Below are 22,475 nucleotides of genomic sequence, written 5' to 3'. Positions count from 1 at the left end.
TGGATCCTATGTAATTAAAACAAATGTCATCACTGAAACTCTCCAGAGCTGCTTTGTTTTCTCTTTCCACCTCTTTACTGTGTGCCTTCCCTGCTATGTCCTAGAAATTCAAATTTAATGTTACCAGTTTTGTGGACAATCAAGAAGCTGTGCAGTTTGTTCATTGTTGCATTAACATACAGCTTGTGAATATGGGAAACTGTAAACATTGAAACATCCTTAACAGATTTGGAAAATTATAATTAGAAGCAAAAGCGGTTTTGGTTTGGCAGTGTTATTTCTGAATATTGCCTGCCCTGCTACTGCCCAGTATTGTTTCTGAATGCTGCCTGCCTTGCTAGTGTCCAGCACAGTGTCTGCCTATGATTTAGCACTGACATACAATCTTGAAAAAGGGATGTTTCCATGAAATGCAACGTTGCCCTTAGGTCACATCAGAGTAGAAGAATAAAACAGAAAAAGGAAAGAAAACATTCTGTCCTTTGCCAGGTTTCCCCAGTGGGCTCTAATTATAACTGCAGTTTATTAGAGCACGTTTCAGACCTCACTTTAAAGGGCCTGCTGTGCTTGTGTGGAGTCCTCGTGGCTTCAGCAGAACTCCCCTCATAGCAGCCTGCCCACTTGTGATCAATTGCAATACAGGGGGCTTAGTAAGGGGTGCTGCAGGTTTAGACAATGGATGCTTTATAGATATAGAAAACTGTTTGGAGCAAACAGAAGTGAGGATGTTAGAGAAATGCTCTCCCACCCCTATATTGCCATTGCCATGTATTAATTTGATCCTAATGCATAAATTCTCATTATTACAGAGTACCAGGTTGGTATTGTACATTGTATCATCCAGACTGGAGCTCTCTGGTCAGGTGCCTTATCAGGACTGTCACCTAACTGTGACTGGCCTGAGTCATTCACTTCTCTTTGTGTGCCTCAGTTTCCCATTGAAGAGATTATTGATTTACTGTCAAAACACGTAGAAATGCACAGGGTAAGTATCTATAACATCTGCAACCTCTCTCCACAGTTTCCTCATTTTCACTCCCAATTATTCTTGACTCCCAGGTATTTTTGAGTCATTATAATTTTACTGAACTTTCTAGCTATGAAGTGTAGATTATTACTCAGCTAGCAGACTTTTGGTGACTTTTTAATAAGGCAACACTATCCTTGAGAAATATATTATAAGATCTGCTGTTAATTAAGCTACCACCTCAAAAAATAATTGTGGCTTAATTAGAAGGTAGGCTCATCTTACAAGGAGTAAAAAGATAAATCTTTGCAGCAATAGTATTGTAGGATTGAACAATGTACCTCCGTCAGAATTGAAGATTCATGCAGATATTTCTATTTGTTTCCCTTTTCTACTCTTTTCTGCCCTTTGTTAAAACTCACCTATCCTGACAGTTTTAGGACTGATGTTCTGTTTGCTTGCCTTTGAAATAGTACTTTTTTCCAGTTCCTCTCCTTTTGACCCCTTTTTCCTTTCTATGTAATAGGGTCAAGTCTGCATTTAGTAAGCATCTCCACATGTCTTCCTAACACAAGGCAGTGCAGGAGATATGCTCAAAGCTGTGTTTACCCTCAGAGGGGCAGAAAGGGCTAGTGACAGAGCTGTCCTGTTTATGTGTGAAGCATTTAGTTGTGCAAAACGTTGATGACAAACCAATAGGATACTGATTTTTTAAGAACACTAAAGCCAGGTCCCATACGAAGCAGCCAAACATCAAGCAGAAATGATTTCTGAGATATAAGTCATGAGATAAAGCTTATCTTTTAGGTCAAATTCAGCATCTTTTCTAACAGTGATGGTCAATTCGCTCTTCCTTCCTTTTCTCCTCCAAAGCCTCGATGCTGACCTCCACCCAGGCTTAGAAGTGCTGTACTCAGATGGCAACTTCATTGAGACCAACTTAATAGAGACTGAAGTACTATTCACCTCATATGTCAGAGCCAACACCAAGCCCAAAAAAGTTAAAGATATGTCTGGTTCTGTTTTTAATACAGGAAGCAGAAGTTCTCCAGATCTAGAGATGCAGAGAGACAGAAGAAATAAGAACTGTCTGTGTGGTGAACAAAAGATAGCACAGAGGCAGATAAACTTGAGGCGTTGGATGCAGCAGCTTTAAGAGATTTAGGACTAGCAGACAGCATGGAGACATTTGCCAGCTCTATGTTTTGAAAGCAATCCCTTCTTGTGTTTGCTGCCAGTTACATTGTAAGGAAGGCAGTTGGCAGGAGATCTGTGCCTCCTTGCTCTCTAAAGGGGAGTCTTTGTAGCTGAATGACACTTCTGGACAAATTGCACTCTGACCACTTCGCACAACTCCGGTACCTTAAGGAGGGGAAGTGAGGCTGGAGCCTAACGTGTCTACAGCTTCAATCTTTGGGGATAGGTGATGCAGAAATGAATTGAGTTTTACATCAAGCTGAAGCATAGACGAGAGGAATAAGAAGAGTTCTTTGTAGACAGGAAAGGGATCTCCTGACTACGGAAAACCACCAGGAATTTACAAGAAAACTATCAAATCTTATTGGTGCACAGTAGAACAATCCTTCTTAAAGGCATGTTTCTATTCCTTTTCAGAAAATGCAAACAAAATATCGCCTCACAGCAAATTTTAAATTATACTATTCACCTTGTTTTGCTCCCATGACAGTCCCTCCATTCCTGTGAGGTCTTTGGCACCAGTTCCCAGCCTGGCCCTGACATCTTCTTCCAAAACGGCTAGCAGCTGTCCACAAGCAGGACGTAATACTGACCATAATCACGCCTGGAACTGCCAGTTCAGACCCACAATGCCACTAAAATGCACCTCTTTCACGGTTGGTGTAACTGCCCAACAGCTTATTTCCCACGTGGGACATCCAAAAGTGAAAATATGCTGCTTCACTACCAGTGGGTTTCTTTACTTGTCTGTTACTGCAGATGTGGACCAGTGGGCAGTACTACCCTCCCTCTCCACAATCTTCAAACTCTGCCCTGCACAGCCAGTTTGGGACAACAGTTGCTCCTGTTGTGGTTTAACTCCAGTCAGCAAATAAGTACCACTCAGTTGCTCTCTCACTCGCCACCCCCTGCCACAGTGGGATGAGAAGGAGAATAGCAAAGGTAAAATCCATGGCTTGAGAAAAGAACAGTTTAATAAATTAAATTAAACGTAATAGTAATAGTAATAGTAATAATAATAAATAATTATGGGAAACAGCAAAAAGAGAGAAATAAACCCCACAAAAAACTCCCAAACCCCCAAGTAATACACAATAGAACTGTTCATCACTCATTTACCAATATCCAACCAGTTTCTAAGCAGCATCCTCTGGCCAGATTTTCCCCAGTTTGTGTACTGAGCATGATGCCCTGTGGTATGGAATATCCCATTGGCTGGTTTAGATCAGCTGCTCCAGCTGTGTCCCCTCCCAAATTCTTGTGCCCTTCCAGCTTTCTTGCTGTCAGGGCATGAGACACTAAAAAGTTTTGACTTAGCATATGAGCTACTCAGCAACAACTAAAAAACTTTGTCATGTTATCAAGATTATTCTCACGCTAAATCCAAACCACAACACTACAGCATCTACTAGGAAGGAAATGAACTCCATCACAGCCACACACAGCCAATCATTTCAGGCAGTGAATTGAAAGTGATTGCTGAATATGCCATCTTCACTTTAAAGGAAGAACTTTGCCTTGTCTCTTACCTGTTCTGTACCCAGTGTTATTGAGATACACAGCGAAGGTGCGAGGCTCGTGAGTAGCCTGCCATGAGGGAGAAGAGCAGTTTTCATTGTTGGTGTAGATGTTGTGGTTGTGCACATACTTCCCAGTCAGCATGGAGGAACGAGATGGGCAGCACATGGGGGTAGTTACAAAGGCATTGATGAAAGAGGCCCCTCCATTCTCCATAATCCTCCTGGTTTTATTCATCACTTGCAAGGACCCTGCAATAAGAGGTACTGATCACCACTGTGCTGTAAGAGATAGTTTGAATATATTATGCTGTTAAAAGTAAAGTATCAGTGATTAGCTTGCCTCTGAACATCAGTGTGCTTCACTCTGCAGCTTTGGTAATTTTAGAAGAAAACACCACATTTTTACTATATCAACAAAAATACTTTAAAGGATTCCAGAAAGATGGAATTATTTTTTTTCCTAAGACTTCAAAACAAAGTGAAAATATGAACTAATCGAGAAATAGAGTCAAAGCTGTATCAAATTTATAGGTGACTACTTCTTCAAATGCAGCTGTAGAAAAGCAATATGCTATACAGACTGAATTATTAGTCAATATGCCAGTAAAATACATGAAATACTGAGATTACCAATGAAAATGTTAATACTCTTTCCATTTTATCAGATGACAGAAGAAAGAGAGAAATAGAGAGAGGAAGGGAGTAAAGGAGGGAGTGAGAGACAGAAGAAGGAAGGAGAGAATTCAGTAGCAATTTTTCTAAAGGAAAGTTTCTGTGGATACAAGATCAGCATGTCTGATTCTGATACTAAAGCACTGTGCTATAAATTATGTATCATGTAAAAATGTAGGCAAAAATGCAGCCTCTTTCTCAAGAAATTGCATTGATACTGTTTAAAGAACAATGACATTTTTTTTCATCCTTCAAAGCATCTTCATGAACTGCAAGGTGAGACAGGCAGGGATTACTGATTTCTGATTGCAGAAAAGCTGAGCAGCCCTGGATAGAGTCTGCCAGTATTTGCTGACGGCTGTCAAAGTTTGTTCTTTATGTTATCCAACAGAGCAGAGATTGAAGATTGGGAGTGAACTGTGGATATGTCAGTATGTACCTAGGAAACAAGTCTGTGAATTGTAGTACTTGCACAATGTTGGTGGTAAAAAAAGGCTTCTGGAATTTTATTTTCTTTTTTTTTTCCTTTGGTTTTTTGCACATTCGACTGTCCTTTACATTTAAATCTGTTGATTCCTCTGATACAACATGAATTTTTCTTGATGGTTTTGTTTATGTTGCTTAAAAATCAAATTAAAAATGTTCTAAAGCAATTGCAAACCTGCCTGTAAAACCATAAAACTCCCAAGGAGACTCAAGATGTTAGCAGTAAAATCTTAAAAATTATCTTACTAGTTAAAGTTAAGCATGCTCTGTTTTGGTTTTAGGCTAGTAAGTCAGCGCTGAATATGAAGACTTTTGTCTAAAAAAAATTGTTAAAAAAAGGGAAGGGGCAGTAGGGTCCTCAGCATTTCATTTAAAACGCCAGGGTCTCTGTCCTTAAGGATACATTTAATACTGTGTAGGAAAGTCACCATCACTTTGGACTCTTTGTTTTTCATAGCCCTTATTTTCTAAAAGCAGACCATCTGCATTTGTGCTTTCCTGAACACCATGTGCATATGAATATAGAAAAGAAGAAGAGTAACTGAGAGGTCTCTGAACACAAAAGGTCTCCACTTACATGAGTAGGAGCATTTCACTGAATTGTTAAGTAAAAGATAAACGAGAGATCATCCTCATTCTACATGTTTTTATCTTGGGCCTCAGGATGACTTTTTAGTTTTTGTTTTGTTTTGTTCTGTTTTGTTTTCACCAGAGCTCTTCCATTTTTGAAAGTCACAGTTTTTTCCAGGGAACTCAGCTGTAAAGTGCTTCGAGGTGCTCCGATAGAAAGTGGGCTATTCGGGTACCCTAATGCACAGTAACTGCAGCAGAGCTGATCTACACTTTCCTGCCTCCATGTATTATAAATGAGTAGCTGTTAGAGTGCTTCCTCATTCCTCCAGCTGGTCAGCCCTCTGCTCTTGCAAACCTGCTGTTTATGACTAAGTTTTCCCTCCAGGTATGCACTTATTGACACTGATAATAGATTAAGCCCCTCTGGAAATTCTGGAACAGGCACTTCAAAGCAGGTGAGACTTCCTCATTTGGAAAAAAAAACACAAGCAGGAGATAAAACTTGCTGATATAAGTTATAATCCTTTGCTGTCTGTGGCTCTCCTCACAGCTTGTGTTTTTTACCATCTGGCCCACAGTCTTCAGGGCACACTGTCTGTCAGCAGGACACTCACGCTCTACATGACCGGTTGGGGAGCACCTGAGGGCAACCAGATAACTGGGAATGGCCACTTTGGACACAGAAGTTAGTGAGTTTTGTCAGACAAGAAGTTCAGTGTCACTTCTCAGTCTATTCTCATACCTCAAGAAATATGTTTGGCAACCAAGGTATCAGGTGTTTAAAGTTGTTATGGATTTTCGTCATGGGTGGGCATCTCTACAAAGGGACATCTAGGAGCGATGCTGTCTTTACAGGGGTTGTATGCAAGGCCCCAGGAAGGTAATGGACTTTTTCAGATCTCAGCACAAATCCCCATTTTTTCAGCTTGTTTTCTGGTGCTCTAGTTCTAGGGAAGATGGAAAGCACACCAGGCAAATTATGCCTGATGTGATGTATTTAGATGATGCCGTGATCTCTTTACCCAGTGGTCTATTCAGTAGCTGGTTTATATAGATTTAACTGGGTGATGCATTTGGCTGTAAAAAAGGGTCAAAACCACTGTAACTACCAATATACTCAGTTTTTACTCCTATCTGACATTATGCAAAGTATTTTTTACAGTGAGGATCATAAGAGTGTTTGGGGTGTCATATTTGGAGGTACTGATGTGTGCAAATAATAGAGAATTGGGAGGACAGGGGAAGAGACCAAAAAGCAAGCAAAATGTTGGACTGAAGAGGATATGAGCCTGACCCCAGTGGGAGCTGGGGCCAGTGCCCTGAAGAGCTACAGCATGTTGTCTGCAGGAGGGAAGAAATTCTGGGTTCTGGGAGCTGATGCTTTGCCTTGAGCTAGATGCCCCTTCATTATGCAGTGAGTCCTCTACCCTCAGGATCTTGGTAGGGTAAAGAAAGTGCACAGTAGCACAATTTAAGTAAAATACCTTCTGAGCCCAAGTATTTGCTGAGTTTCTTCAAGAGCTGTGGGCCAGGATGCTTCATACAGCTAAAGGTGCAATCCACCAGCTGATCTAGAATATCCTTCCTCCTTGCATAGATAGGAAGTGGCTGGGGTTGTGGGGCAATTTGTTGGTTTTATCTAATAAAGTGAATGAGACAGCAACTCTGCTGAATTTCTTTGCTCTCAAAATGCAAAACTCAGGGGGATGGTGCAGATCAATAGGAAGATGTGCATACCCCTATAGCAAACTCCCTGCCTCTTGCAAATTTTATTTTGGATTACTCCTCTATATATCAGTTGCACTCAGTCAGATGAATATTTTGGTTCGATGAATATTTTGGTTCAATGATTATACAAGCTCTGGAGACAAATCCTTCCTTATTGAAGTCTGTAATGCACCTTATATGCTTTTATGTTAAAGCATTCATTTAGAATAGCTTTTAGAAATGTTCATGCTGGGAATACAATAGCAAATAATCCATATTCAGCGACTTTCAGTCTTGTGATTTTTGGATACCAATGCCCAAGTTTTATTCTGTTTGTGGCAGAAAGTGTTACTTCCCACTGACCTTTGAGAAATTTAAGACTTTTCTCAGGAATCAATGAAGAGCAAGAGGAAAATTCACACATGGAAAACAGTTTGGCTTTATTTTTCAAATAAGCAGAATGATTTATTAGCAGAAGTGCGAATGATGCAGTACAGTAAATCTTGGGGCTGAATGCTGTTTCCTGTGAAATGATCTATGAAAAGGGGAAACCTGTGTGTTCATTCAAGGCAGTGGGAATGCACACACACCCAGGCTATTGCTCAGCTGCCTGCTAATAGGAGCCAGAGTGCCCTGTGAACATTCAGAGCAGCTTTCAAAGAGAAGAGCTCCACAGGATGAACAAAGTGACTCGCCACATCCTTCCTCCTTTTCACCACTCGCAAACCTTCTCGCAAGACTGAGGACAGCAAGTTGGTAACACTGTGTTCAGAGATCTGTGTCTGCTGACCTACCTTCCCCAGTGCCCTGAGTGCCCTGGAGAGAGTAGGATCTTTCAGACCACAAATAGGAAGACTTGACTTGACCCTTTTAACAAAATTTTTCAGAATGAGTCTACCAAGATGAAATGCACTCCCATTGTAAGAGCTGTATTTTAGACCAAAAATAGAGCTGAGAGCAGCTATTCATTATGCAGCATGGCTAAACAGAGCAGAGGTTTGAAAGAGTGAAAAATAAAAAAAGATTAGAATCGCTTAGATATAAAGGCCTGTGTTTGGAGCTCTGCTGCATAAAAGCAGCAATTCTCAGTCATGAAATATAGTTTATTAATTATCTCCTCAGAACCCTGAAGGACTATGAAATTATTATTGCATCATGGCAAATACAAAAATGCTAGCATCCAACGAACTGCTTTTATATACAGACCGTATTTTGTCTACAATCTTCTATCTGAAAGTATGTGATTGTAGAACAAATGAAGTTTTCTGGCATGAAGCATTTTTTACTTTTCAATGTCCTATGGCATTTTGTCTAGAAATTCACTATACTTCTATTAAAAATATGTCTCTCATTAAAACAAAAAAGAAAAAGCTAAGAATGCAAGATTTCATTTCAACTTAATTTGCCATTTTTTCACCTTTTTGATCTCACAACCCAAAATATTTGCTTGGGGGTAACCTAAAATGATCCTCTTTCTCTCCTTGATTTTTCATTTTGGGCAGTGAACCAAAAAATCAGTTATATGCATAACTACCATTAATATCTTTCTAACTTACTTAATGGAAAACATTCAAAGGCCTCCTGGAACATCATCTAAGTGTTTTAACTTTTTCCACCCTAAGAAAAATATGTGAAAATCACTGACTGGTGTGCTCAGATATTTAGTATACTTGTGAAAGCAAAACTACCATGTTTTTATACATACAGCATAGTTCATAAAGTAGATGGATTTTAAACACTTCAGTAATTCACACAAATATTAAGATTACTAAATCCTGAAACTAGACCAGTTTGTCTTTGTGGAAAAGTATGTCAGACGACATACATCCCTGTGACAAATATGTGGAGATATAGACACCTATGCAGTACTGAGGGAAATGCTGGACTCATAAGGCTCCAATTTCTAAATGCTACAAAAAGTCATAGAGTGAAAAAAGGCTTTTGATGCAAGTTTTTTACACATATGTCCTTGCATGCATTATTAAATAATTTTGTTGTGCTGATTAAAGCTTCCCATGGTGGATTTTGATAAGCATACATTTCCTAAAGTCTATAATTAAATGTGATGAATGCCATTAAATAATACTGTTATCTCATTTTCCAAACTTGTCCCATATTCTGATACTATTCCAGGACCATCAACTTCCCTGAATTTAAATTTCTTTCTGCTTCACATAAACTACTGAAAGACACATGACAAAATGTAGTAGCAAACAATTATTTCTCACCTAGCTCCACATCTTGATCATCTGTGAGTACAAGGATGATATTTGGTCTGATATTTTTTCGCTCCTGCTGCACACGTCCTCTGAACCTCGGGGACTTGATGGTGGAAGAGTGACTTGTTAGCATTTCAGTACTGAGCACTGCCAACATGAGTGCAAACCAAGAAGGCTTCATAGTAGTTCCAGTATTTCAAAGAAAAGACTGATCCAGAAGTTCCTGAACTCTAGTTTTCAAGACCTGTAGGGAGGAAGAGAGATTCTGCTCAAGCATGAATAAACTTCCAGTCATACATTGAAAGGATGACACTTAGGGAAGTCAAGCCTGACACATACCATTTAACATGATTATAAGCCATATTGTTGAATGAGAGCTTTATTCTGTCATTTTCTAAGAATAAACTTGGTCATTCTGCAACTATGCTCTCTGAAATAATTTTTGCTTGAAGTCATGCCTGCATTTTGTATAGACATGACTTCTGGTAAATTCCTCACAGTGCTCCTTCTCCTACACCCCACGCTTCTTTTTATGCAGCTTGGTTCCTTACATTCAGTACCTGGGTGCAGTAAAAATTGCCGGAATGCAGACGTGTTCAGAACATCTGTAGGAGGAGCCCTGGGAGAAGGAGAAAGCAGAAGGCTTGTCAGTCAGAGACTTCAGTACTGTGCTTCAAAGTCTCCAGAACTGCTTGTTACAGCTTCTTTCTCTGTCCTGAAAGAAAAGATTAGAAAAAAATTGCATTCTCCACGACTCCCCTACTTTATTTAACACCATACCTATGCAGGGGGTGGATGGCACCTTGGCTGCTAGAGATAAAGGACATGTATCTCACATCATCAGACACAGGTGCTTTTCCAATATTTACAGTCAGATTTATAGTGAGATTCTCAGAACAAGCATTAATTCCAGCATGTGACACCTGGCAAGCACTGACGCTGTTTTAGGTTAACCCACCTGCATGAGAGACTAAACCCTTAAAAAGCAGAGGGGAGAGCATGGCTGTCATTTGCAATCTGCATGGGATCACTGTGTGAAAAGTCATCTTCCCACTGACAAGAAGGCTCATATTAAATGACGGTCCATACGATCTTACCCAGCATTGTGAAAGAGCACAACCGTCCCTCAATCAATCAACGACAGAGCTGAGCGCCTCATCCATAATGCACAGTAGCTCTGCCACAGCCTCGTCCTTGATACTCCGCTTCCAGACTTGTCTCAGTGCCTTATCAGAGCCCCCTCTCCGTGCCTGTCAGTCAAACAGCCTTGCTTTTGTAAGACCTGCTGCAAGCACAGAGGCTTGGCTTTGCTGCAGCACATTTAAACCAGTGACTGAAAATGACTGATTGGTCTGGAGAGGAAGGAGTAGCCACTTACACTTTGGCATTTTTGGCATTACTGACTGAAGCTCTGCAAAACCCGTCTGTAACACAAGGGAAGGGAGGGAATATCTGGGGGCAAAAAGGAAGGGGGTGGGAAAGAAACCACAGAGTCATGCCTGCTCCCTCCAGGGTATTGACCTGCCACATACATTTCTTCTGGTTTTATTCTGGGACTGTGGGTAAAAGCACGGTGATATCGGTCAATTAAAAAAAACTCACAAAACCACCCAAGCCCAAGAACAATCAAGAAGTTTGCCCAAGGGGAAGACCGCAAGGGAACCGCCTTATATAATTAGACTGGAGCATAAATCACGAGATCTCTGCACCCACACCTGAGACTTCAGACATGCAACATGAGCCACAAACAGATTAATAAACAGAAATAATGAGAGCCACACAGAAGACAAAAGGGGCCTCCAATCACTCACCTAAAAATGCGTTAATAGGGAGATGCTCTAAATTTCAGGGGAAGAAGCCACAGCAGAGGGAGGGGATGGGACTTGGTGCTGGACTGCTAGAAAAAGGATCATGTTCTTGTTTCCACATACACCTTTTATTTTAAGCTTCGCAAGCTAAACAGTTTCATGCTCCTCACTCTGGCAGGCTGTAATTACACCAGAAGAGTGTGAACATCTTTAAAAGGAAAACCCAAGTGTCTGTGGCAGAGAAATCTTGTCTTTCATTGTCTCTACACCAACCAACACTCCAGCCTTCCACTAACGTTTCAGCACTGCAAAGTCAATACAGGGGTTCGCCACTGAACAGCAAGTGCTATTTCAGTGATTACACAACATTCAGATAAGTAACTGGAAGTCTGTAATTAGCCAGGATGGACTTTTAAAAATTGTTCTATTTCCATGTATACGTTCTTAAGTCACATGAAATCTGACAAGAGCCCCAAAGACCAGCGTTACCAGGGAAGTCAGCTTTCTTCTGACAGACACCAGATACATGCTCTTGGTGCAAAATCAGAAATACAATGTCTCTAGATGTCTGATCTTTAAATAGCAAAACTTTTACTCACATCACAAAGCACGAAAGGCTATATGAAGTGAGACTCAATGTTTAGTTTCTTACCTCAGTTGTACGGCAAACTTTTTCAGACAATATTGACCCAGAAAGGGCAGTCATCCTGACTGCACTGAGCAAACATTGGCACCAATGTGTTTGAATAATCCCTCACCATACGAAACTGCAAGTTCCTGACAATTACACCTCAGCGCTAAGAAAATTTACGCTAATCCAAATGGACATTAACAAGTATTCTTCATTTCAACCTGTCTGCTCTGTATTAGTATTTAAAAAAATCCCTTTCCTCTAGCATGTTTGAGGTACCTTAGGCAGGTCTTTGCTAGAAATAACAGTATGAAAGTTTCTCTTCCGGCTCTAACTTTTTTATTCTTGATGGGTAAAGGAAAATATCAGGACAGATCTATACATATGAAATTAATTATCCAAGTTTCATTGAATGGTTCTTATACAAGAGCACAGTAATGCCGTGTTTTGTTGCTCATCTTTCAGTTTTGTGTATGGCAAATCTTTATTAAAAGGTGATCTTTGACAACTAGTCCTTTTACAGCCTGTTTCCCAGTCTTAGAAGGAGATGAAGTAAAGAAAACTGTCAAAATACAGGGTTAATAGGGAAGACAAGGCTGCAGTGTTTGTGTTGGATACTGGCTGGTAGCATATAAGTACCCCTGAAGATACTGAAATTTGTCTCAAGAAGCAGACAAAAACAGGAGAAATTCTAAAATAGACCTTTTCAAAGTTACATGAGGAAGCAGACTGTAATTTTTCCGTGTTAAGAAACCAAGATGGTACTGGAAAATGCTTGTTTTTTTTTTCCTAGCCAAATAAATAAGTATTTCTACATGGGAATTTTACAGTATATTTTTCATATAGAAGATACCTATGATAACCAAATTGTAGTTAGTAAATAAATTAAACCAGAGGAATCCAAAGGAACTATTTTTTTCCCTGCAGGAGTGGAAATGCATAGTTTTCAATCACCTTTCAAGGAATAAAATCTGTAAAGTTGCATCTTTAGTTGTGCCTATGCATCTAGTATTATAAAATGCAGTTCAGGGACTTATTGGCATGGAGAATTAATTACCCATGAAACTTGAATTACACTGGCAGAGCACTGCAAAGAAAGACTACAGTGCCACTTTGTGTGGTGTGGCATAAAAAATTATGAGGACTTTTTTTCAAGGTCTCGTAAGAGAGTATCTTTCAGTGGTTTAGAAGAAAGCAAAAGGCAGGAAAGTATCTTTTGAAAGTCTGTAGACTTGTTACTCATTTTGATCCAGAACTGTTCAAGATTTTTCACATCATTGACCAAAAGTGCTTAGTTTGGAACAGAGCAAAAGGCAGCAAGTATTCAAAAAAGAGCATTTGCCACTTTGTTCTTATGCTCACAATTTCACTCAGTTCACTTAAAATGCCATTTTGTGTTTGGCCAATAAAATCTGTCCAGAGTAATGCACTTTGTTTATGAAACAGGGCACTGAGTATGCACATGAATATGCCACCATAAGTTTTAAAGATATATGAACTTATTCATATTTAATAATCTACAAATGTGTGTTCCACGTATCATTGCACAGGGAATTTGGCTTATATCTATGCATTTCATGTCTGTAAATGTGGGGACAGTGAGGAATGATACTGGACATATGTCCACCTCCAGTACCTTGTGCTGTGCAGTGTCCCACATCAGTAATTCATGACCAAAGGGCAAACAACTTTGTTTTCTCTGCATTAGTGTTTTCTTTTGAGCATGAACATTGGGGCATTGTATTATCCAAAGTCATAGGTTAAGGCCCACTGTCCCAGTGGCCTTTCCTTAGAAACAAAAATAGATCAGACAATAAAGGAAAGAGTGGTAATAATAACAATAATACTAGTAATAATGTGGACTGTAACTGTGGAGCTTAAGAATCACAGAATCATTAGGGTTGGAAGGGAACTCTGGAGATCATCTAGTCCAAACCTCATGCCATGGCAGCATGGCCCTCAGGGGAATCAGTCACTACCCCCAGGTTTGTACCATCAGCAAACATGAGAATGAGAATTCTGGCTTCTCTTCCCCAGATATAAGTAGTAAATGTATATATGTCCAGTGAATTGAGAATGTAAGGTATCACAGGGTTCTTAAATCAATAAACTTCCAGTGCAGCACATATTTGTTTTGTGATCCTCTTTACTATCCAGTATCCTACAGATTTGATCTCTGTAGTTAGATTTCCCTGCCTCCATAAATTGACATAGTTGTATATAATGAAGATATAGTCCACAAACAAATGTTTTGCAACTTAGGACATTTTAAAAATTCTCTGAAAAGTCAAGGAAATTGCACAAAAATACATCAAATGCATGGAAAAGAAGCAGAAGGCCTTGTCATTGCAAGTGTTCAGTTGTGTCGTTTTCTTTATGCAAACGATAATCTTGGATTTTTTTTTTTCTAATAGATTTCTCTTATAAATAAATGAATAAAACCTCTCAAAGAAACAAATCCTTGGATATAAATCACCACAAGAAAATGAGCTTTCTTCACCTCAAGCAGAAGAGCATCTTCCTATCTATCTTACCTCTGACCTGCTGACTTGACAGTTTTGGCTTTAATGAGCTTTTTTTTGCAGGAATATGATCCCAGTGTTCTCTTTTTCCTTAAAATCTGATTTTCAATTAAAAAAAAAAAAAAAAAAAGAAAGGAAAAGGACAACTAGAAAAACTCTCTTAATTCAGGATTTGGACTCTGCTGTTGTCAATGTTTTGTAATTTACAACATGACCTTGGAGATTGGTCACATTGCTGGGCACCTGCTCAGCATAATTTCAAAAACCTGCCAGTCTGCCTGCACGGCCAGAAACCACTGTCAGTGGCATCATGTAAACTGGAGATGGCTTCATCCATCCATCCATGACCCTACAAATGTCAGATTCAGGGTTTACACCGACCATTGTAAGTTGTATGTTTTAAATTGAGATAAGTCCACCTTTCATTGCTGCTGTATTTGAGAACATTTTGCATACATGGAAACTCCAGGGTGAAAGAAGGTGAAAGGGGTTTCCTGAGACACATACATACAACTTCTGTGAATCTTTGATGTTTGTGTCACAGGATGGATGGACTTCTCCAAGTCTCACGTGGTCTATGCTGTGAATCTTAACAAGTGTGTGGTTTGAGACTCAACAAAATTAGCAACTTCATAAGACTAGTAATTGCATGAAGATTGTGCAGATAGATTGAAACTACATAATAAAAGGTCAGGGAGGCAAGATGTTCAGCTGCACCCAGCAACCTAGTAGTTCAGAGGTCTTAAATCTCTCCCTTAAATCATATTGCCTTGACGACTAGAGGGTTGTAACACCCTACAACAACAATAGCAACTCTCACTTTCACTAATACAGTGAAGCACTTCAGTGGAAAAAGCTGTTGACAGATGACTGTTTTAAGTTTAGCAATGTTAAAGCTCTTCTCACATCTTACTCTTCTATCTCGTATTTAAAGGCAAACACTGCAATCTCAGACTACCAGGCACGACCGTGTAAATCTGCAGGTCAGTTTCCTGTGGGAATATTGAGCCTGCAGCCATGGGAAACAAAATTACAGTACAGCAGAAGTCAGGAAAAAGCAAGATTTACCATTTCTTCTTAAAGGTTAATCCCCTAATCTAGGTTGTAAAGGACAGGATTTACAGTGAACACAAAGAATGTAGTTCTTATCAGGGTCTAATCTAATCACTATCTATTGGATTTCCAACACACTTAACTAATCAATCAGATATCTTCTCCCCTTTCAAATGTAATCTGTGTATTAGATGGATCCTCAGTGCCTCAGGCTAGATTAATTTAAAGTAACTATAATTTAAAGTAATTGCAGGTAGGGAGAATCATAACCTTGTATTACGTTTTTACATTGTAATTTTGCAAACAGTTACTGACAGGAAAGGAAAAAGCTTGCAGTGACTTGAAAGTGTAATGCAGGCTTGCTAACCCACTTTTATAACTTTGTACAGGTTAAGGGATATTCTTAGTAGGTAGAAGTTTCCAACGCTACATCTGTTAGGGTGAAACAACAAACTCCAATAACACTTTAAAAATAAACAAGTGTAGGAGAAATGATCTACCTTTGAGAGAAGAAAAACGTGTATTTCGTTTTAATGCTGCTAATACAGCTGAACAAAACATTAAAGAAAATGAAAATTAATGTTTTAATATTAACTTCAAATCTGTGGAAGTTTAAAAATAAAATTCTCACATATTTTTCAGTAAGAAGAATGCCCACTGTTAAGTTACAAACTTCTAATAATATACAGCTACCTTAATTTATTTCTCACCATCTGATTTACTTTGTTTTAGAATTTCATATTTCAACACAGCCAAGGAGTGCACTTGTCATACAAAAGAGTCTGGTATAATTGAGCCAGATGATGTGCCCCACAAGTAAAATCAGCCATTCATGAAAGCTGGTCACCAGAGGCCATTTCAAACAATGCACATTTCAAAGTAATCTAAAGTAATCCCTTTTTTCTACTGATTTGGTTTCCAGGCAGTCTTAAGCACATGTGTGCAGCAAACAGGAGGCTTATTAAAACCTCATGTTATATTGGAGGCTATAATGCCATTGCCTTGTGATTGAATTCCATGTCTGTTAGTCTTCAAAGAGAGGGGAAAAAAATAAATTAAATTTATATGCTTATTACACATGAGTGTCATGATACGTGCAGTTTATTAGCACTTGCTAAATAATTAAGACTGAGAGAGATAATTAGATGTGTGCTAGGCTCCAAGCAGGCTTCTGATATCAGATTTTTTTTATCTTTAAAGGAAGTGGCTTTTCAGCTAGAAGGTAATATAATTACTAAAAGACTCCAATTATTTTTCAAATACAAAAACTAAATTCTGTATATGAGAGAATCTCAGGTAATTTTAAAATTCCATTTTAAACCCACATATTTTTGCTATAAATAGTATAATGGCCCACTTGCTCACTTCAGCAGTGTGGGGCATTATGAAAATATACTACACAATAACACACTGACAATTCAGTAAGTAGTCTTGCAATGGGAGATTATATCACAGAGGTGAACCACAGCCACACAGTTTGCACATTTTTTTCAATTCCTCTTTAAGTTCACTGGCTTTAGAGACCATGCAAGACCACACTGTTCCACATCTCCTCTGGAGAGAAAACTGTTCATTTAAAAAGTTTCCTTTCTAGGCCTGTTTACTTCTCCCCAAATGTCAGCTGTCACAGGGAGGAGCTAGGGTAGGTGGTGCCTTCATGGGGGTGGGTGGTCAGGAGTGCAAGCTGAGCCTGACCCCGTGGCTGGTCTGGCCACTCTCCTTGCTGGCTGTCCCGGGGAGGCAACAGCAGCTCATGGGCACCAGAGGAGTTTATGTAAGGACTGAAGGGAAAGGAATTGCCTGTATGAATCTACACAAGTGCATGTTTGTAAAGAGGGAACATCACCTGTATTTCTAGGAGAGGAACCCAAATACATTTTTAGTTGTATTGTCAGAGGATGGACTACTCAGAAACAGCACAGGACTTTAGACAGGTGCCATACCCTGGATAGCAGGGGGAGTCAGGCAGTTCTAAGTGCTTTTGGAGAACTTCCTGTATTATATTACAGGGCAGAAAGTAAATTTATTTTTAGCACCAGCACTTTGTGTGCTTACATACAGTGAACATGTTCTTGTGCATCTAGGTCCCCCACAGATTGCTGACTTTTTCTTTCACTTTCAGGTCTGGACTCCTAGCCTAATAAATTTTTTTTCTATAATCCCATTATAGTCTAATGAGTTTTACTTTCAGTAAGTTCAAACTGAATTTAATAGGGCTACTTAGATATGCACCAATGCCTCAGGTCCTGAGTTCTGTTTTTAAAGCAAGATCTTTCCTACTATTCTACTTCTTGTCAAGCAGTTTTTCCAGTCCTGGCACAGTATAAATTCTGCCTTCACTGATATACATGTAAAAGCTCCTTGACAGGCCAAGAAATGTGTTTTCAAATAAACTCCTTCCTGACAAACCTGTACTGTAGAGAAACCAGCCTACTATTAATAGTAAACAGACAGACCAAACAAAACAATCTGTTACAAAAACAAACAAACAAACAACCCCAAAAAACCAAACCATGCTCCATATCCTACTCCATAAAGACTAGTCAGCAAGGAAGATGCATTGACTTGAGGCACTGCTCAGAACAACACCACCCTGCCATCAACCTTACTTTAAATCTCCTTTGTAATCAGGAAGCCCTTGGGGTTCCCCAAGCTCCATTTTGTGGTGGTAGACAAGGCAGAACCCCAGCTACCAGAAACTTGGGGTACTAGTGTCTGCTGTCACAGAAATCCTCCCGGTCCTCTCCCTTCCCTTCACCTCGCTGTGCCACAAGAACACACCTGAGTGTGCTCAGGGAGATTTGCAGAGTGACCTGTGACTGAACCACCATGGGAAAACTCAGAAAATCATCTACGCATTGTCCTGTCCTATCAGGTGGAAATGGTTTTGTACAGGAATGGCGGCAAACACGAGCAAGGAGTACAACTGATGGGTTTTACTGCCAAACCGGGTGCCTAAGACTTACTTAACCTCTGATATATGTCCTGCTGTGCAAATGAAGTAAGTCTCTTGTATTCAACAGGACTGCTCAGCTCCCTAAAACAACTTCCTGCAGGCTCTTCCTTCCTGGTGCAACAATATTTTAAGATCTATGGTATCTTTGTTTCAGAAAACATCTAAGCATCAATGGTACATGAAGAAAGCCCAAAATGTACAAAGCATCAGAATACTGGCTTTCATCTGAAAACTTGTGTCAAAAAAGCTTGAAATTAGAGTCACATTTGCCTGTTCAAGGACAGAATATACCATATACAGCTTTTTTGTCTGAGGAATGCCAATTATTCCAACCTGAATTCTGAAAATCCGTTCTCAAAGGGCTGTTTGAAAATACTCTTCAGTTTGAGATCTAAAAAACTCAAGAATGACTTGCTGAAATTATTCTGTGAACAATTTCATCTCAGAAAACATTTTTAAGAGATAGCCCATATAAATGCACCTTCATTTTCCTAGTGAAAATGCCTGGGGAAACATTTTCTTCATCTTTCAAGTACACATACAGGTATTTTAATTTCACAGTACTGGCTTCTGTAGATGAGAGAACAGTTTTAAAGTATGGAAGATGAAGCTGAATATATTGAGGCAAACATTTTTTGTTTCCAATGCACTTCTTATTAAGCAAAGTTTCTATTCAGCATTAAAGAGACATGATTTTATACCCTTTTTTATTTTATAAATAGAAATAACTGTATATCTTGATATAAAATTAATTTTAAGTCTGCTCAGGAGCCAAGATTCTACTCAGGTGCTCAGAACATACTGAATTATTTTTTCTAGGAGTGGAGGAGCAGGCAGTCTATCTTTTGTTGCACTGGACTGTGCATTATGCAAAAAGAAGGGAAGATGGGAATGGAAATTGGTAATCATTAGGCAGAAGCTTCTGAATAATGCAACATGGATCAGGAATGTCAAGGACTAGGATGTATAGGAAATTGGTCCCAGAAAATTAGTTAGAAAGGCAAAGAACATGATCATAGCATTTTTCTTCATTTTGCGTAGGAAGGAATTTAAGAGGCATCTCATTTTACAGTGATTATCAAACATCAATGTTTGCTTTACTGAATGGTTGGGTTTTTTTCCCCTAAATGTAGATAAACTGTTCTTATATGAAAGGTGTCTCATAAACTGTGTCAATGACCCAATTCAGGAATGTTTAGACCAATAGAGAATCCGCTCCTCTGTCCTTAGCAGGCTCAGCTGTGAGGTCAGACCAGGCTGCTCAGGGCTTTACCAAGCCATGTTTGAAAACCCCAAGGGAGGACACTGCCCAGGTGCTCTGGGGCCCTATTCCGCTGCTTAACTCTTCTGAGGGTGAAATTTGTTTTTCTTTAGACCCAGTCTGAATGTCTTATATTTCAAGTCATGTCCATTGCCTTCTTGCCTTGTCCTCCTGCCATGGATGACTGTCAAGAATGAGGCTCTGTCTTATCAGTGACCTCTTTCTAGTTGGACCCCACCAAAAGCTTCTCTTTCTCCAGGCTAACAACACTTCTCCTCTAACTTCTTCACGTGAGACAAGGACTGCAGCCCCCAAGCATCTTGATGGCCATCTGCCAAACTCACTCCAGTTTATTGAGGTCTTTCCCATATTGGCAACCTAGAGCTGGATATTCTATTTAAGACAATCCTAGAATTTACTATACAGTAGCATCAAGGAGCAACATCTGTGTCTGAGACCCTTTCTATTGGCTTTCTGTTCCACCTATTTCGTTACTGTACACAGTTTACAAGAAATTCCTGATATTTGTCCCCTATTTAGAATTCTTAAAAGCTAAAGGCTAAATTCTGTTTCTCAGTCAAAAGAACTAGCCAAAATTTCAGGTTTTATCCTTGTCCTTTGAAATGGGGAAATGTCCTCAAATTATTGCAGTGGTCATTTCTTCACCAGAAATAAAACCCGATTTTAAAATATTTTTTGGTGCTTTTTTTTTCTCTTCTTAATAAAAAAGTTAAAGCAGCTGGGACTTGGAAAGAAAGTACAACTTTGTGTATGAGAAAAGAGAGATTTGAAATAGCCAGGCCCCATGTAAATGCAAAGAGCACAGTTGGAATGAAACAAATGATCTCACTGGTTTCTGATGAGCTGGGTGGTGTAAATGTTTCACACTAACCACACTGCATGCTCATAATACAGGAGCTAATTCATCTGCCATGAATACATTCCTGTATATGTTGTCCTTTAAAATAAACAAGTAAAAATGAGTAATTTATTGGGTTAAACGAATAGTTTTCCAGAGGGACCCCTTATGTCCCATATGACTGATTTTAAAGTCTAAATGAAGGCAGCTTAAATGCTACATCCTCTGTCTCACTATGTGAAACAGATACTGCTTTAAAATATGGAATTTCAATTTTTAACACTGTCAACAAGTTCCAATTGTTCCTTAAAATATCATTTGGACTGCTCATTCATTTGTTGGAAGACTGCAAAACTCTAAACACAGGGCTGCAGATGGTGAATCATGACAATTTTCCAAAGTCTCTATTGCATTGCATTTGCAAAATATGTTTATTTCTAGATTTAATTTAAGAATTTTTGATGGAAAATTTGTAACGACAATAAAGCAGTTTTATAGGAAAAGTCTCCTAAAAAAAGAAGTAAAATCATAACCAGCTCTGCATGCATGGAATTTTACAAATCATTTTTATACTTCCATATCTTAAAATTTATCAAAAAATGTACTATTTGTGAGATGTCATTATGATCTGTTAACCAAACAATGATTAACGTGTTTCCCAGAGTTTTTCTACCCTAGAAATGAAGTTATTAACTTGCATTTGTTCTCATAGAATCTTCCCAAAAGTACAGGTTACTCATGGAAGCAAGCTCTGATCATAAGGTCTTACTAGTAGGTAGTCTGAGACTCAGGATCACAGGTTTCTTAGATTAATACAAACTCCAAATAAATTCCTTCTAAAATTAAAGGTCCTTTCCATGGCTTGCAGTGAAAAGCAAACAACTCTTGAACAGAAGTTTCAGAAAAAGTCTACAAGGAGGCTATGGCATAATCCCCACTGTTTTCTGCACAAACATTTTCTTTTGTGGCAGAAGAACTCAGAACTGAACATTAACACAGAAAAATGTCAGGACTGAAAATACTCTGTAATATGTGTTTAGTGTCCTGATTCATATCTGGAGATGGAAATTTGTGCATGAAAAAAGGATCAAAACTGCTTGGGAAAACCACTTACTGTGGTGGTGATGGCATGTAGAGAGGCACTGCAAAAGAATTCCGCATTGAAGAAAAGATGGTGCCCTGATAATACAGCATCTTCATATGTTTGTTCTTTTATTCAAGTTTATAATGTGTTTTCATAAAATTCATGCCTCTCCTTAGCACCTCCTTTAAAATCAAGGTGGTTTTGAAAACACGACACACCCTAAATCCCCTCCCAGCTTTGAGGATGTGGGTGACAGCGCCCACAGAGCACAGTGCATAACCCACACTCTGTCCCCTGCTTGTGTTACCCCACCTTCTTGTTTTTCCATTTTATTGAAAGTTCCTAGAAGCTTATCTTTTCCCCAGCCTGGTATAATATGGTCAGATTATAGACATGTTTAAATTGGGTCAAAAATATACCAAACATTTCAGGGTATGAAGAAGTAGAAAGCATCTGAAATGAAAATTGCATTGTGCTAAAGTATCGTATGGCACCAACTTATGTTTCCATCATCTCCTACATTGAAAAAGCTCTGTTGACCTCTGTCAGAGGCATTTATGTTAAGATTGCAATGATTTGTTAAACTCTTGCACATTTCCTTGCTTGATTTTCCTTACCAAAATAGGCCTTTATTACAATATTGAGTTACATATTCCACTTTTCACAGGGTAGAGCTGGGAAAGAGATATGACAAAATGTCTAAGTGTTGGCATCTGTTTCTTACACCTGCTAATGTAATTTTTATGTATCTGCAAATGAAATCCTCATGTCTTTCCAGCAACACCTATGGGCACATTTTCAGGACACTGCATGGGCCCTGTGGACCATGGCCAGGAGCAGCCAGGCAGGATCTTGGCAGCCTGTCCCATCCTAGCCCACAGCCAGCAGCGGGGTGTCAGGATGGCACAGAGGCACCCCTGGCTCCCTGGGGATGAGGACAGACACAGGCCATGCAGGGGA

The 22,475-nt window shown here is 39.3% G+C and overlaps 1 protein-coding gene across 18 annotated transcripts in view; it reads right to left on the bottom strand.

Moving 5' to 3' along the window:
* The window catches only part of SULF1 (sulfatase 1), a 185,162-nt gene that overhangs the window by 54,337 nt on the left and 108,350 nt on the right, over positions 1–22,475 (bottom strand). For 14 of the 18 annotated variants that reach the window (XM_059861906.1, XM_059861952.1, XM_059861897.1 and 11 more), the window contains 3 exons: positions 9,902–10,056; positions 9,351–9,585; positions 3,694–3,933 (listed from right to left, as the gene is read on the bottom strand). In XM_059861906.1, coding sequence (XP_059717889.1) covers positions 3,694–3,933; positions 9,351–9,522 — 412 coding nt within the window. In that variant the 5' untranslated portion in view covers positions 9,523–9,585; positions 9,902–10,056. Of the gene's footprint in view, positions 1–3,693; positions 3,934–9,350; positions 9,586–9,892; positions 10,057–22,475 lie in introns of all 18 variants that reach the window. The other 4 variants (XM_059861848.1, XM_059861934.1, XM_059861856.1 and 1 more) reach the window with 3 other exon arrangements.

Source organism: Haemorhous mexicanus, chromosome 1 (assembly GCF_027477595.1).
Source record: "Haemorhous mexicanus isolate bHaeMex1 chromosome 1, bHaeMex1.pri, whole genome shotgun sequence".
Lineage (NCBI taxonomy): Eukaryota > Metazoa > Chordata > Aves > Passeriformes > Fringillidae > Haemorhous > Haemorhous mexicanus.
The sequence above is the reverse complement of the archived record's forward strand: the minus strand, read 5'-3'. Positions and strand labels throughout refer to the sequence as shown.